The 14,356-nt window shown below is 40.4% G+C and overlaps 2 protein-coding genes across 2 annotated transcripts in view; one reads left to right on the top strand and one right to left on the bottom strand.

Annotated features, from left to right (window-relative positions):
- Positions 1-14,356, top strand: part of WDFY4 (WDFY family member 4) — a 112,011-nt gene that overhangs the window by 71,460 nt on the left and 26,195 nt on the right. Inside the window, exons 45-47 of the mRNA XM_030950981.1 lie at positions 545-665; positions 2,200-2,285; positions 3,642-3,704. Coding sequence (XP_030806841.1) covers positions 545-665; positions 2,200-2,285; positions 3,642-3,704 — 270 coding nt within the window. The remainder of the gene's footprint in view (positions 1-544; positions 666-2,199; positions 2,286-3,641; positions 3,705-14,356) is intronic.
- LRRC18 (leucine rich repeat containing 18) lies at positions 6,443-7,276 on the bottom strand. Its single transcript, XM_030950735.1, has one exon. The coding sequence runs from the start codon at positions 7,274-7,276 to the stop codon at positions 6,443-6,445; it is 834 nt and encodes a 277-aa protein (XP_030806595.1).

The following is a 14,356-nucleotide window of genomic DNA, read 5'->3' on the forward strand; positions in this document are numbered from 1 at the left end:
TGATCAGGTGACTCAAGGATCGATTGGACTGGATCTGATAAAAGCTTAGATTGTTTTTCTAAGGGATTTTCTGTGGGCTAGGCTGTTGATTGCAATTCTAATACATATACACTACTAAAATAAAAATGAATTATTTGCTTAATTATTAATTCCAAGTGATTGCTGTTTAAGCATCATATGGACACACAGCTATTGTACCCTTGACTTGGGCTTTCAAGTTCTCCCAACAAGTTTCTTGCCTTGCTGATTCTCCAACTCCAACGTGAGCAAAACATTGCTGTCTGCCTACTTGCATATACTAAAATAACCTCAAACTTACCCTCAGCCTCCACAGGCTCTTTATTTGGTTAACTAATAGAAAATCTGCCTTTAGTGTTGAGCTTTATTTATTTAGCTTTGTTTTCAGTTTATGTATGTCCCAGTTGATCTTGATATCTCTTGGTATTATTATTTTTCTTTAGGGGAGGACTTAAATGTTCAAGAGGGCTCTCCAGGTTTGTTTTTTCTTTGTTTCATTTTTTTTTAATTTATTTTTCTCCTCCAGAATCAGTGATCCATTTATTTTCAACTTATGTCATAAAGACCATGCTGTGGGAGACCAGATGTGTTCCCGTTATTCGTATCAGGATATCAAAGAGATCCATCTGATGCGCTTTCTCCTGCAGGTAGGAACTAACATGCTCAGTCATTTGAGGGAAAGCTGCAACAGCAGTAATGACATCTGACTGAAAACCACTTGCTCAGTTTCCACTAAGATTGCTGATATGTCTTTGCTTGAGTATCAAAATGCTTTTTGTCACATCATTGCTCTATTAGCCTTTGCTAATACGAACTCCTTTTTATACACACCACAGTGTTTGCACACCCTGACTGGAGTGGCTGGCTTATTAATTGTTGGGCTAGCAGTGTTCCATGTTTTTTTTAACCATACAAAATAGAAATTTTTGGTGTGACCCAAAGTGAAAAGTGGAGATGAGTAGAAACAGTCTTTGAATGGGACTGGGGCAAAGGCTGAGCTTGTTGGTTTGAGGGGTTTTGTGGTTTGAGGTTTTTTATTGTTGTTCCATGGTCTTTTTGTTGTTGTTCTAGGGTTGTTTTGTTCAGTTAATGAACTGAAAACTAAGGTATCTGTATCAGGCTTCTGCTGGGACTCTATGCAAAAACTTCTTTGAAAAATCATTGTAGAAAAAGAGGAAAGCTGATTCCTTGTGCTCTCCCTGCAGGACAGGTAGATCTGCTGTTTAGGCAGTGACTGTTCCTCTGCTGGTCTCCTCTTGTCCATGCACATAGTCCAGTTCAGAGCAAAGCACCGGCCCAGTTCTGTAATGGCAACACTGGAGCAGAGCTGGTTTGGAAAGCTGAGCTCCAGAGCAAATGCTGCAAGCTGTTTATTGTCATAGCTGCTCTCATATTACCTTTCTGCTTTATATTTTATTTGTGAATTATGTATGGGCCACCTGCCATCAGAGTGTTTCTCTAGGTTTGTATTGCACCTGCCACATTTGGATTGAAACTCATGTCTGGGTTCCCAGACACTGCATGTTATTTATAGTTTTACTTGAGTGACTTGGGGGGGAAAAGGACCTCTCACTAAGTAAATAAGAGAATGATATTCAAATGCTCAGCAAAACAAAGTATAGAGACATTTTGGGGACAGGGAAAAGGGAGTGAAGTTTTTTTCAATTTCAATTCCTCAAAGTTTTGGTGCAAAATGTCATAAACTACTCTTTCTCCTTTGGTGCTTCTAGTCAGGAGAAACTATTTGGGAGTTCTGTTGAGCTCTGTCTCAATTTAGCAAGTAGTATAGTTGCTTTCTAAAAGAAGCTCTTATTTAGAATCCCCTCTGTGTTGTCTTTATCACCTAGTTGTACCTTAATGCTACTATTGTGTTATTAATCACACTGAGCTTTCACAATAAAAATGTTCCAGCAGCAAAGGAAAAGGTGAGTGATGGAACCAATATCTGGAGTTTGGTTTTGCTTCAAAGAAGTGTTTGAACTGCTAGTCACCTTGTAGGACCATCCCTACAGTTGAAGAAATTTAGGATGATAGACAAATTTTGCTTTAGTTCTGCACATTTGTCAGAAAAGTCAAGGTCTTTTTCTTAAAGCTCTGAAGAATTGCACAGGCCATGATGGACCCTTTGCAGCACTAGGCTTTGCTCTGCAGCTCCTCACACTAAATTATTTACCTTTCCAGGAGATCGCCTTGGAAATATTCTTCAAAAATGGCTACTCCAGATTTCTTGTCTTCCATGACAGTGACCGAAATAAGATATTTAAAAGGTAATGACTAGCTCACAATAACGTGGGAATGCTCCTGGTGATGCTTGGTATACCACTCTTATTTATCCTGGTGTCAGGTATCTGTGTTGTGTTGCTGCAGGATCATTGTTTTCCATTTTCTCCTTGAGTTTTAATGGGTTACAGTTTAGCTGTGAAATTTTCCTTTTGCTGACCTGTGGACTGTTTGGAGCATTATATAGCCATTGATTTATCAAGAGACCTAATATGCAGGACTTTTATAGCACCCAGTGATGTTGTGTGTCCCTTCATCCCAGGAAATTTTGACTGTAGCTGTTTTCCTTCCTCCCACTGAGATGAGAGGCACCTCTACCTCACCTCACAGTACTGGGTGAAAGAAGGTTTCATCCAACCCTCATAGAATCACTAGATTCTTTAGGAATAACATATTTTTTGTCTCTCTGATTTTATCTTTGTAGAGTTAACTTTAACAATGGCATTTGTAAAAAAAATTCTCCTTATGTGCTTGTCTTGTTTAATGGAACTTGAATGTAAGACTATGAAGGGATTAATTTACACTTTGTTTTCTTGCGCGTCATTGTCTACTGCAGCTCTGGCCATTAGATCAGGATTGCATTCTCTGGCCTCTGCACAGGAAAATCCACCTCAGTACTAGTGCTTCCTGTACTAAATTCTGCAGTCCAAACTGAGCATTGGTACTGTTAACTTCTAAAGAATCATAGGAATTCCTTCTGCTCCTGAAATCTCTGAACAACTCCTATTGCAGTATTGCATAAAAAAGTCAGTGCAGATTTGTTCTTCCTTTCCAAAGAGGCTGAATAGTGAAGTTACTTAGAATCCCCAGGATCTGCCCCAGAGCCAGCCCTTATCTTTGCTGTCTTTGAGTTCTGACAAGAATCTCCTGGGGGAATCTTTCAAAGGCAGCTCAAGACAAGGTTTTGATCCTCAGCTGAAGATCACCAAAACTGTGTATTTCAAGGGTATAGTTTGTCAGATATCATAAATCCACAGCAATTGTAAATATGAATGGCTGAGATGAGGGTTGGTGCCTCTTTCTGCCATTTTTGCTAAATAAATGTCTGAGTGGTTCTTATTCTCTGACTTTAATAGCACCTTAAACCAAAAAATCCATAACCGTGTATGTAAATTCAAAGTCCTGTTGGAGAAAGGAACTGCTTTTATCCAGCCCATAGCAACTCCTTAATATTAGATGTATGCTTTTGCCTGTTGTCTTATAGCTTTGTCCTAGGTTAGAGTCTCAGGACAATGCTGTGGTTTCCTGAAGAAAGTTGTGAGGACAAAGCAGTTATATAGATATGTAATATGTCCTAATAACCATTTGCATAACTATAATGTGACCTTTCATATCTCCTATAGATTCTGTTCTTTCCAACCTGCTTTGAAATCGAAGGGGATAACAGAAGAATCCCTAAATATAAGGTAAAACATAGGAAACATTGGATAATTGTAATAAGTGCAATTATGTGAATAAGTTGCACCTTTAAAAAGAATACAGAAACATATCTATTTGTATCCATCCTTTTAAAGATTCAAAGGTGTTACTAGGACTTCAAAAAGCATCCTAGCATACTTCATCACAGTATGAAGATGAGTCTCAAAAAACTGACTGTGCATAGATGATTAATAATTATTATCTCCTTTGTATCACTTTATTGATAAACTCTACATAAATGGTTACTGTGGGAAGCGATAGTGAGGTGAGGACAGAGCTAATCCATAATGCTTTTGCATAACAACCTCTTCACTGTGTGCTCAGGGGAGGCAGTGGTGTACATATGGATGTTTTGGCATGTTGTATTAGCTGCACAGAAGAGATTCTAGCTTGTGCCTCAGATTTACTGTTGCAGGAAAAAAGTTTGCTCCTAGTGGGAGGTGCTTGAGAGAATGTTTCATGCATTCCATGAGTTAGAGTAACTTTTCTCAATTTAGATATCTGGGGAGCACAGCCCTAAGTGCCTAACAGGGGTCCACTGAAATGATTGCTGAGGCTGGAATTGTGTTGAGACCTGAGGTGCACATTGCCTCTGAGTTGTTGCAGCCTGTGTCATCTATACTCATTTTAATTTTCAGTCTACCCATTGCAGATCATTACCTATCTTGTAAGTGAGCATTTTCAGTGAAGAAAGTGCTTTCACTTTTATCACCTGGCTAAAAGTACCAGTGCAATGTGGAACCAGCTCCAGCTAGAGCCTAACCTAAGCCAGAGGAGAGGGCTGGCTGTGGAGCACGACATCTGCTCTGTGTAAACAGCAACTGGCTCTAGGATTTCCTTTCCCCCTGCTTGCTGGGAGCTCAGGAGGTGTGAATGTCTTGAGAGAAGACGCATTAGAGCGTCAAGAAATTTGGGCATTAACTGGGCTGGTGGTTATTGGAAGAAACACTTGACTCATGGTTAATCTCAGAATTTGAGACAGGCTGCATGCCTAGGTCTAAAGTAGCCTGTCCTGAATTCCAGTAAGGCTCTGCCTTTAGATTTTTCCACTGTACAACTAATTCACTCTGAGAATGTGAAGGGCCTTTGGCATAGCTTTGGCTGGACCATGTCATAGCATGAACTAAAATAAAATAAATGTAATGTTTATTATAATCACTGCCTAATTACTGAAGCCAGAAAAGTTGTGTTAAAGTGGAAAGTTAGAGAAAATTACCTCAGCAGGTGTGCTTCCCTTTACCCGTCAGAACTTATGGACTGAGGATTTGATGAGTTTACTCTTCCCTTGTTTGAACTGGGGAGCTGTTTCAGAGTTAGAAAATTTCAAAAGCAGCACTTGGGGCTTCTTCCCTGTCTAAGGTGACAATGGCAAACTTCCACATCTTTGCAGCTTTTCCTGTCATACCTGAGACAAGGAGGCAAGCCAGAATAAATTCTTTGCCCAGACACACCATTAATAATTGCACAGTTGAAGCATGGAAAGAAGAAATTGCTAGTTTGATGCATCACAGGACATTGAGGTAATAGAATTTCTGGGAAATCCCTTATCAGTTTTTCCACCTAGTCCATAGGAAACATGCAGGAGTTCCCAGGCTCTACAGTAGTCATTTAAAAAATAAAGTGCTCCTGGCACTTTATTCTTCATTCAAATATATTCAGAAGTTTGCTGTCACCATAGGTTATTATGGCAACTGCCAGCCCTTTTCATGTCATGCCTGAGCGCTTTTATAATCTGCTCATTGATTGTCCCTGTATTTTGCTGTTTGAAGGATGCCAGCACTCTCTGCCCTACAGATGTGATTTCAGCAAGAGAATGTGTGTGCCCAGGTGCATATGTCCATATGCACATGTCAGCAGAAGGTTAAAAGTGCTGTGAGGGCACCAGACTTGACTTTGTCAATGCAGAAGCTGACTCTTGGATCATGGAAGACCGTGACTCTTCTCTTAATCACTTTAGTCACTGCTTAAGTGATAAGCCTGGGACCCTTAAAAAGAAAATTATTTTTCCTATCCCTTCTACATCCTCCTTGGAGAGAGATTCAGAGGCTGGCAAAACACTATGAGTACAGGCAGTCATGCTGATTGTGTTGTACAAGTTGGAGATTGCTGCACCTAGGTATAGCACTCAAAATCCCAAAGAACTTGCAGAATCTGGCCCCTTGATGGCAACCAGGATCACTGGCTGTCTATGTCTAAGTGTTGTGTTTGTACTGCTTAGTTACTCCTGAGCATAACACTTGTGTTTGCTGCCTCTGCTGAATTGGAACAGGCTCGCAGTTCCTACACTGACAGTGCCTGTTTGAGACTCTGAGAGCTTCGTGCCAACCACCGGCAGCAGAAAGTTCCCAAGTCTTTTCCTTTTCCTCCAAATGGTATTTACTGAGACTAGTTCAACTGTGTCTCACCCTATGAAAATGAGCAGAAATAATATTTGGGGCTTAATGGTGGGAATGGATTTACTAGAAAAACCTATTGTTTAAAAGATGCTTTCACTGGACACTGCATACACAAAATACCCCAAAAAGCCCAAACATGAAGAACATGTTGTAGGGACAGGCCCAGATGTAAATAGCCTTTTCCAAATACACATCTGCTTTAATTGTTATGGTTTTCATTCTAGAGACCACAGACATTTGTTTCTAAAACCAAGCTGATCTTTAAAGAGCAGAACTGCAGGAAAACAGAGGAGGAGGGAAGTCAGCTTTTTATTTTCTTGGGTTGGACTTCATGGATCTTCAGGGTCTGGAGAGTGCCTTGGTGTATTTGAAGGATTGTCGTCTTTTATTCTCCACTCTTCTTGGTTTTCTATTGCAGTAGAATTGGGTGTAATGAGTGAAGTGAAATCTGGCTTCTCTGAGGGGCCGGGTGTCATGTCCTCCAACTTGTGCAGCTCGTCCCTCTCACCCTGGCAGGTCTGCAGGCAGGAATTGCACAGGTCTTTCTTTTCTACTAAGTAAAGCGATTCTATGCGTTTAATGGTGTCAATTGGCTCCTCTTCCTTTGCAAATTCTGGCAAAGGGTTTCTTTTTACATTCATTCTCTCAATCTTGGGGAGCTTTTTCACACTCTTCGGGATGATGGTCAAGGAGTTGTCAAAGAGACCTAGCTCAATAAGTTCCTTCAGGGACCCAAGAGTGGTGGGAATACTCTCAAGACAGTTTAAGCCAAGGTTGAGAGTACGCAGGTTCCTGAGAAGGGTCAACTCCTCTGGCAGACCTTTTGTGGTCAGCTTGTTGTTGCATAAATTCAGGTAAGTAAGGTTGCGAAGTGTGCCTATCTCTGGGGGCAGCTCATCAATCTGGTTACTATGCAGGTCCAGCCACATCAGATTTTGGAACTTCTCAATGATGTTTGGAATCTTTCTTAACATGTTTCTGCTCAAATCAATTTCCTCCACGTCAGCCAGCTCCAGAAGGCACTTGGGGAACACGGCAATGCCCATTTTGCTTAGCTCAAGACGGCGCCTTCCATTAAAAAGTACCCGCATTGAATTTTTGGCCACTTTCAAGGTGATCCTTTTCCCTTGTGGACCTTTTCCTTTTCCCTTTCCCTTGGGCATCTCTCTGCTGACAAACAGACACCAGACCCTGTGGATAGAATGTGAGAACTCCAATAAGGCCTTTGAAAGCCATGGCTGCTAATCACAGTTATATGTTAACATTACTGCTAGACTTTTCTGAAGTTGGTTTTCTTTGAGGTAAGAACTTTTAAACTGAAAATCTGCAACTCTGAAAATTCTTCTTTGAAGTATTTTCACTAGGTGAAATTCTAATAATTTATAATATCATTTCATTGCAATGTGACATCTATGTACATTACAGGGTGAAATAACAAGTGGGACACATTTGCTGTCTTTCATTCCTAAATACTGGTTTGAGCTTAGGATATAATGAAACTGAATGAAATATGTTATTATCCATCAGCCAGTTGAGGATTGGAGAAAAATATATTGTGGGTCTCAACAGAGTCCTTAGAGACTGCATTAAAAGAAGCTATCCAAAATTGTCTCATTCTGCCAAATTAACACTTGCCATCTTTACAGGCCTGGCATTTGCTAACAGGTTGGTTAAATTTCTTGTGTAATGGACTTGAGATTTGGGCTCTGGATGTTATTGAAAGATTAAAAGTTTAAAGGAAATTATTAAGAATTTTGTTTTGACCAGGAGTCAGGAACATGGTGGGCCCCCAGGCTTGCCAGAACAATTGGCAATTCATGCATCACTTACAGGGTAAACTGCAACAGAGATTGATGTCAGTGCTTCTTAATGCCATGTGAACCAGGCCTTGCTAAGTGTCTCCTCCTCTGGATACTCCAACCTTGTTATTTTCTTCATGCTGTGGGTAGAGAGTCTCCCACTGCAGAGGTGCACTGCCCTCAGAAAAATCCATATAGGTGTAGGAGTCAGACTTTTGACTGCTACTGATGCTGAGCATGTGTTACATGCTTCCTGGAATGAGGCCTCTAAGAGTATAGTCCACTTACTCTCAGGTTTGGTGAACTCTTTCTAATCAAAGGTCATCAAATACAGCTGCTAATTATGGCTAGTGGCAAAGGAGATAGGCTGATTCCCTGGAAATGGATGACAATGTCCCTTCCAGTGAGCATTTAGAGAGGAGCACAGGTTACAGCTGAGTAATCTCAGGTCTGGGTCCTCTGGCATTTAATTTTGAAGAGTCAAATTGCAGCTTTGATGAATGATTGTTTAGGACAAAATATAGATTTGTCAACAATATATGTCCCTATCAGAGAGATTGCACTTCAAACCCTTCAGGCTTTTTGGCTACTCATTAATCATGTGTGAATACATGAAGGGGAAGCTCAAGCTACAACTAAGGCATTTCAGCTTCTTTTCAATTACATGCCATAGCCCAAATAATGCAAACGCATTAACCCAGCTACCACCCACTCTCCCAAGAGCTCTGTAATGAGGCAGATGCTTCAGAAAATACTGGAAGCAGTGCAGTGGATTCAGTCTTGCCCTGAGGGTGAGTTCCAAAATAGGATTTTTTTGTTATTTTATATGAAAATATTCACAGTTAAATGTTTCTGTATGTCACTTCCATGTTTCTGTCTCTCATGAGTATTTACAGAACCATATTACAAAGGGGCAATGTCAATCTGTTCTATCTATGTGTTGACTGGTAACTAAAGCAAAGTACTCTACAGTGTAAATAAGTACTCTTTTCACTTTTGTTGATGTTAGTAAATAATTTCCCCAGGAGTGAGTAGAAAGTTCTGGAGATCAAAACAGCAGGGTTTTCTAATCACAGCTCACTCATTTTAAGGATTTTATACAATATTCTTGTTGGCAATTATGTGAAGATAAAGTTGAGCAGTATAGGGAATGCCAGGGCCCTACTGCTGATACAGGATACCCTGAGTCCTTTCCAGTGCTCACAGGTGGGGTGACTACCATGCTTCAGGAAAAGATCTATAGGGGAGCTTTCTTACATGCTGGCAGAATGGAAAGACTTTCTGCTTCTTGTAATTGACATGAACCAGATGACGTTTAGGCCTGACTTCTTCTTTGTTTGAATTTTGTGTTGGATGAGTTGACCAAGACATTGAGTGGTTTTTGATAAATGAAGCTTCTCAAACAAGTATGCCTTTAAAAAATGAACGGGGGCCTCAAGAAAAAACATGTAATAAAAGCATGTAATTTTTTTCCTGATTTCAAAATTATAATTTCTTTTAAAATGCTTTTTAAAAACATGTTTAAATCTCAGAAAACATTGTATTCCATTCCTAATTTTTTTTTCTATTACTTTTCATTTAAAATCCAAGAGGGGAACATTGACTCAAAATATTTTCTTTTCCTATTTTACCAAATACCGTCTAGGCAAAGAATCCTTCAGTTGTGCCGCTGCCCTGGTGCCTGGCTCCCGGGCCGGGGTCCCTCTGCGCTGTGTGTGCCTGGCAGCACTAGAGGGAGCCTGGCGCACGAGGCTGAGCGCTGGAGCCTTGGCAGAACGAATGCTGCACTTCAGCCGCCTGGGTTTGAGTATTTCTCTGCCAAGAACCCTTTCCAAGCTGTTACAAAGTTTGAACATGCACCTTTCAAGTTTTAAAGAAGGCCAAACAGATCAGTATGATTGTTCTCAAGACAGATCTCTTTGTATGATGCACTGCATAATGTGCAGACTCCAAAGAGCTTCTTCCCACAGCGTACTTCAGCCAGATTTTTTTTACATCCAGCTATGAACCTCTCAGATGAACTGATCAAGTCTCTAAGGAGTGCTCACTCTAAGTGATACTTAGTTTGGGTTAAAAGTTGGAGCCATATTTCAAACTTAGAAAAATATGATTTGCAATTCCAAAAATAGGGATTAGTACTGGAGGACAGCAGAAACATTTTAGTGTGCTTAAGAACTTGAAGAGGATGAATAGCTCTCCTGCCTCTGCATGCTTATAGACTAATTATCAGTGTTTTACAGGGCTGTAGCTGGAGATAATGGAGCTTACTTAGCCATGTCTCATTATCTTTGGTTCTGTGTAAGACGGCCCTAGTCCTGCAGCCACTGATATTAAAAATTCAGGAATCACAGGATTCCTCCTTGCTTAAATGTTGATTATGCCTGTTCAGTCCTACAACTCAGTTTGAGAAAAGTTTCCTTTCTTAATATTATTACTTTCCAGGTGACATCAGGGCCACCGTACTATCACACAGTGCAAAATCACTTGCAAAACCAAGGCCCACCAAGAATAAGCAAAAACATTGTTTCATCTTAACAATTCTGCCAGGCTGCCCCCTGCATATGATCTTACCAGCTAAGTAGCTCGAAGGGCCCAGAGGATGAGGTACAGATGTCACAAGCTGCTCAGTTTTTCTCAGTAGTGTGGGCTGTTACTGTGCAGGTGTCCTCTGTCTGCTCTTCTTTGAATAATGAATTAGTCTTTCAGTCTGTAAATACAGCCATGAGCACGAAGCACAGGACAGTTTCCTTTGCACAGTCCTGTGGATTCAGAATGGTACTTCCTTGATGGAGAATGACAGCTCTTCAAGCTTGTGTGAGCATGCTGGTGAGGAGTGGCTAAAGGCTTGCCCCAAGCCCAGGGTCCTGCTATTCGGTGTTACTTTTGCAGCTTATGAAACTTGTGTTACCAAGCAACAGGAGTGCTACGCCCTTGGAGATCATTAGCATAATGGTTGGTTCCAGAATGCAAGATTGAGCTGGATGGAAAAGAGCTGAATGGCATGCAGTGCCTGGAAATGTTGTATTTAAAATTATGCCAAAAGAAAAAGCATCTGGAGCTCATTAGATGCTGTTAGTCAGCTTCTAACATTGCCTTAACTGTCCATTTTAGTCACTTGACTATTTCATTTTACTTGGCTGTAGCAGAGTGAGAGATACTTGTCTGTGTGTGTTCAAACTCACGGTGTTTGTGATGTCATCCTTACCATGTGCCAGATGGGTTAGATGTGGGCGCAGGAGGGAAGGCTCATTCAGTGCTGCAGCAGAGAGTACTTGAGCTGCAATTTATCTGTTCATATGTATCTACCTGTCACATCTCTCTGCCATATCTATCAGTGACCCTTCAAAAGTGCACTTGGTATAATGACTTCCATCTGGAGCATGTGAATATATTGAAATTTGTCCCTGTGACTGAGGTTATCAAGCTCAAGCTTTTAGTAACTGATCACAATAATTTCAAAATAATATCTGAAAGAAATCCTGCTAAGGATGAGAAGAAGCTGAGTGGTTTGTTTAGGTGTTATTTACAGGAGATGCAACATTGAGGCCTCTCTTGCTGATAATAGGACCAAGATATGATTGCCATAAAGAACCTGATGATGTTAATGTACTTGTCTGATTCCAGGGCTAGAGATTGCATTCTACTCACCTAAACAAATAAACTGGATTTACTTGATTTGCTTCTTCATGACCTGGAGTATGCCTGAGTGCAGCATCTCCACAGTGGAAATGTTATCCCTTTGGTTTAAGCACTGTGAATGTGCATGGTGCAAGCAGAGTTCCATACGGAAGGGAGATTCCTTTCTCCCCCCCTCCAGCCCTTTCAAGACACCCTGCTTCAAGGAGCCCTACTTGAGTATGGTGTTTATTTTTTATTTTGAATTACATCTCAATTCTTTAGCACAGATTAATGATACCCAGAAGGTGGACTGATACAGTTAAACAAGGAAGATGCTGTACCTTTAGAGTAAAGTAATCTAACCTAGCACTCTTCTAAGTTTGAGAGAGACAGATTATTTCACAAGGAAAAGTTGGTTTTTCTTTTCAAGGCTTCTTTCCTCTGTTAATAGTATGACTTAAACCTAAGTTGTGGCTTACCAAAAAGGAGATTTTCTTTACAGTATCTTTGCTTTAAAAATCTTTGCAATTACCAAAGTTGGTTTAGGAGAGCCTAGGCACCGTTTTTTTAGACTGTAGTCTGGGGGATGGGGAAAAAAAAAGAAAATTAAGGCAGAAATCTAAGAATCTATTAAATTTATTGGAATTTTTGCATTAATTTTAGTAAGGGCAAAATCTTATTCGTTGAGATTATCTCATCTGCAATGAATCTCCAAATGGGTTGAGGTCCACCTGTCTCTAGCAAATGGCACACTCACTATCACAAGGGTGAGATCATAGTCTGATGTTAATGGAAGAGGGATTAATAAATCACGTATAGAGTAGCCAAAGGTGGATCATCATTAGTACACATTGTGTTTACATTCTGCCACGGCTGGTGTCCTAACAATGCCTTATAAATTAAGATATAGATAGATCTGTAGGTACTTCTCTTGAGTTCATATAATTTCACTCCCTCTGGAACTGTAGTTATTTATAAAGCACCTCAGTTTCTTTTACAAACCAGCCTTTGATTATTTATTTATTTTTAAATTCACTTACTGCAGTAGGGTAGCTGATCTTCATCTACACTGAGCTTTTGCTGTGCTGTCTACAGAGGTGTTGGCTGGAAAAATGCTGATTGATTATCAAGGAGAATGTTGGAATAGGCTTTAGCTGCCTGTAATGCAATTCTTGTTTCAAGACCCTGAGTCAACAGAGGAGAATGGAGAACTTCAGATCTCTGGGGAATTAGGGGGAGCATCCTCTGAGACCCAGAGGGACGGATTTTACAGGGGAGAGACTACATTTAGCCTGACTTATTTTCATGACATGGTGAACTTGTCAACCTCTTTGAGTTATGTAGTGGCTCCCAAAGTCAGCAGAGAGAATTATTTTGACCCTTGTGTGGTCTTATTAGCTGTTTAAGGCTTGTGATGAGTAGAGCAAGTGTTTTACTAGGGGGTCATGGCACCCACAAATCAACATATATATATTTGCATAATATCCACACAAGACGGGCACAGTTTAGTAGTCCTGTGTGAAGCATTTTATAATGCTCTCCCCTGCTCTCTAACTCACCCAGAAATCCAAAATAAACCTGGATGGTTTTAGTGAGCGAGTATGCTCCTGTGGAAAGGGAAGAACCTAACTTGATCACTCTGTAACAAACAGCCTAATCCAACCACACTTCAACTAATGCCAGGAATCCTGATCCTGTTACATCCCTTTAAGATACCCTCTCTGAGTTCCAAATGTGTCTTGGAGGCCTTACAAAGGCCGCTGGGGCAGCGCTCTGTGAAATGTACATAGAGTGAGAGAGGATTTTATTTTAAAGGCTAAGTGTTCATGATACTGCTTTTGTACTTTGGAGTTCCCATGTTCATGAGCCATGTGTTGCTCAAACTGGGGGTGCAACACAACTACTCAATAGAATTTCCTCTGATTTACACTGTGTAAATTGTATATGCTAGTCTTTTTTTGGACAAAGAGTGAATATCATATTTATCTGTACTGGACATGAACTCTACACCTTTGTGTGTACTGGTTTCCAGAAACATAGCCTATCGTTATTAGGTTTCATATGCTTAGCAGGAGACTTAAGCAAAGCTTAGGAATTGTAGAGCATGTGCTAGAATTCATCCTGGCTTTCATGTTTATGCATTCAAAACCTTTCTCTTGGACACACACTTTTCTCAGCAAAGAATAAAATTACATGTAAACCATAGTGCTTTTTCTTTATGTACACTATTAAATGGTCCATGATTGAATAAGCAGTAAAATTATTCATAAGCATGATAAGTCCTTGACAAGAAATTACTACAGCCAATTCAATAAAATGGTAATGATCATAGACCATTCTGGTGTTTTATTTAGATCTTTGAAGCTACTTTCAGCCTTGCTTTGTGGATTTCTAGTGTGGTCCAATACAGACCACAGGAGTAAAAAGTAGGAGTTAGTTATTCCTGCAGTAGTTTTATAACCTATGCTGAACTGATTTCCTTACACTTCGTGAAGTCACTGACTCTGAGCTGGCACCTTAGGATTTGTTTTACTCTTGAAGGGAAGAGCCTCTCTTACCACCAGTATCACATCAGTAAGCCTGTTTACTTTGGCAGATGGAAAGTCTCTTCAATCTGTGTACTGGTTTTGACTGGTATAAGTTTTTTGCATTGTAGAAGAAAATCGCTTTTGGATTTGTGCTGGAAGCACTATTGATAATTCAGAGATGCTTTAGATATTGCTGAGCAGTGCTTACACAGGGTCAAGGCCTTTTCTATCTCAAACTTTTCCATCAGGACCATGGCGAGGCTTGGGGTGTGTGAAACGTTGGGAGGGAACACAGCGA

This window comes from Camarhynchus parvulus, chromosome 6 (genome assembly GCF_901933205.1).
Source record: "Camarhynchus parvulus chromosome 6, STF_HiC, whole genome shotgun sequence".
NCBI lineage: Eukaryota > Metazoa > Chordata > Aves > Passeriformes > Thraupidae > Camarhynchus > Camarhynchus parvulus.

What these genes read in the sequence shown, in the direction of transcription:
- LRRC18 (XM_030950735.1), bottom strand. Translation starts at nt 7,276, where the DNA reads ATGCCCAAGGGAAAGGGAAAAGGAAAAGGTCCACAAGGGAAAAGGATC.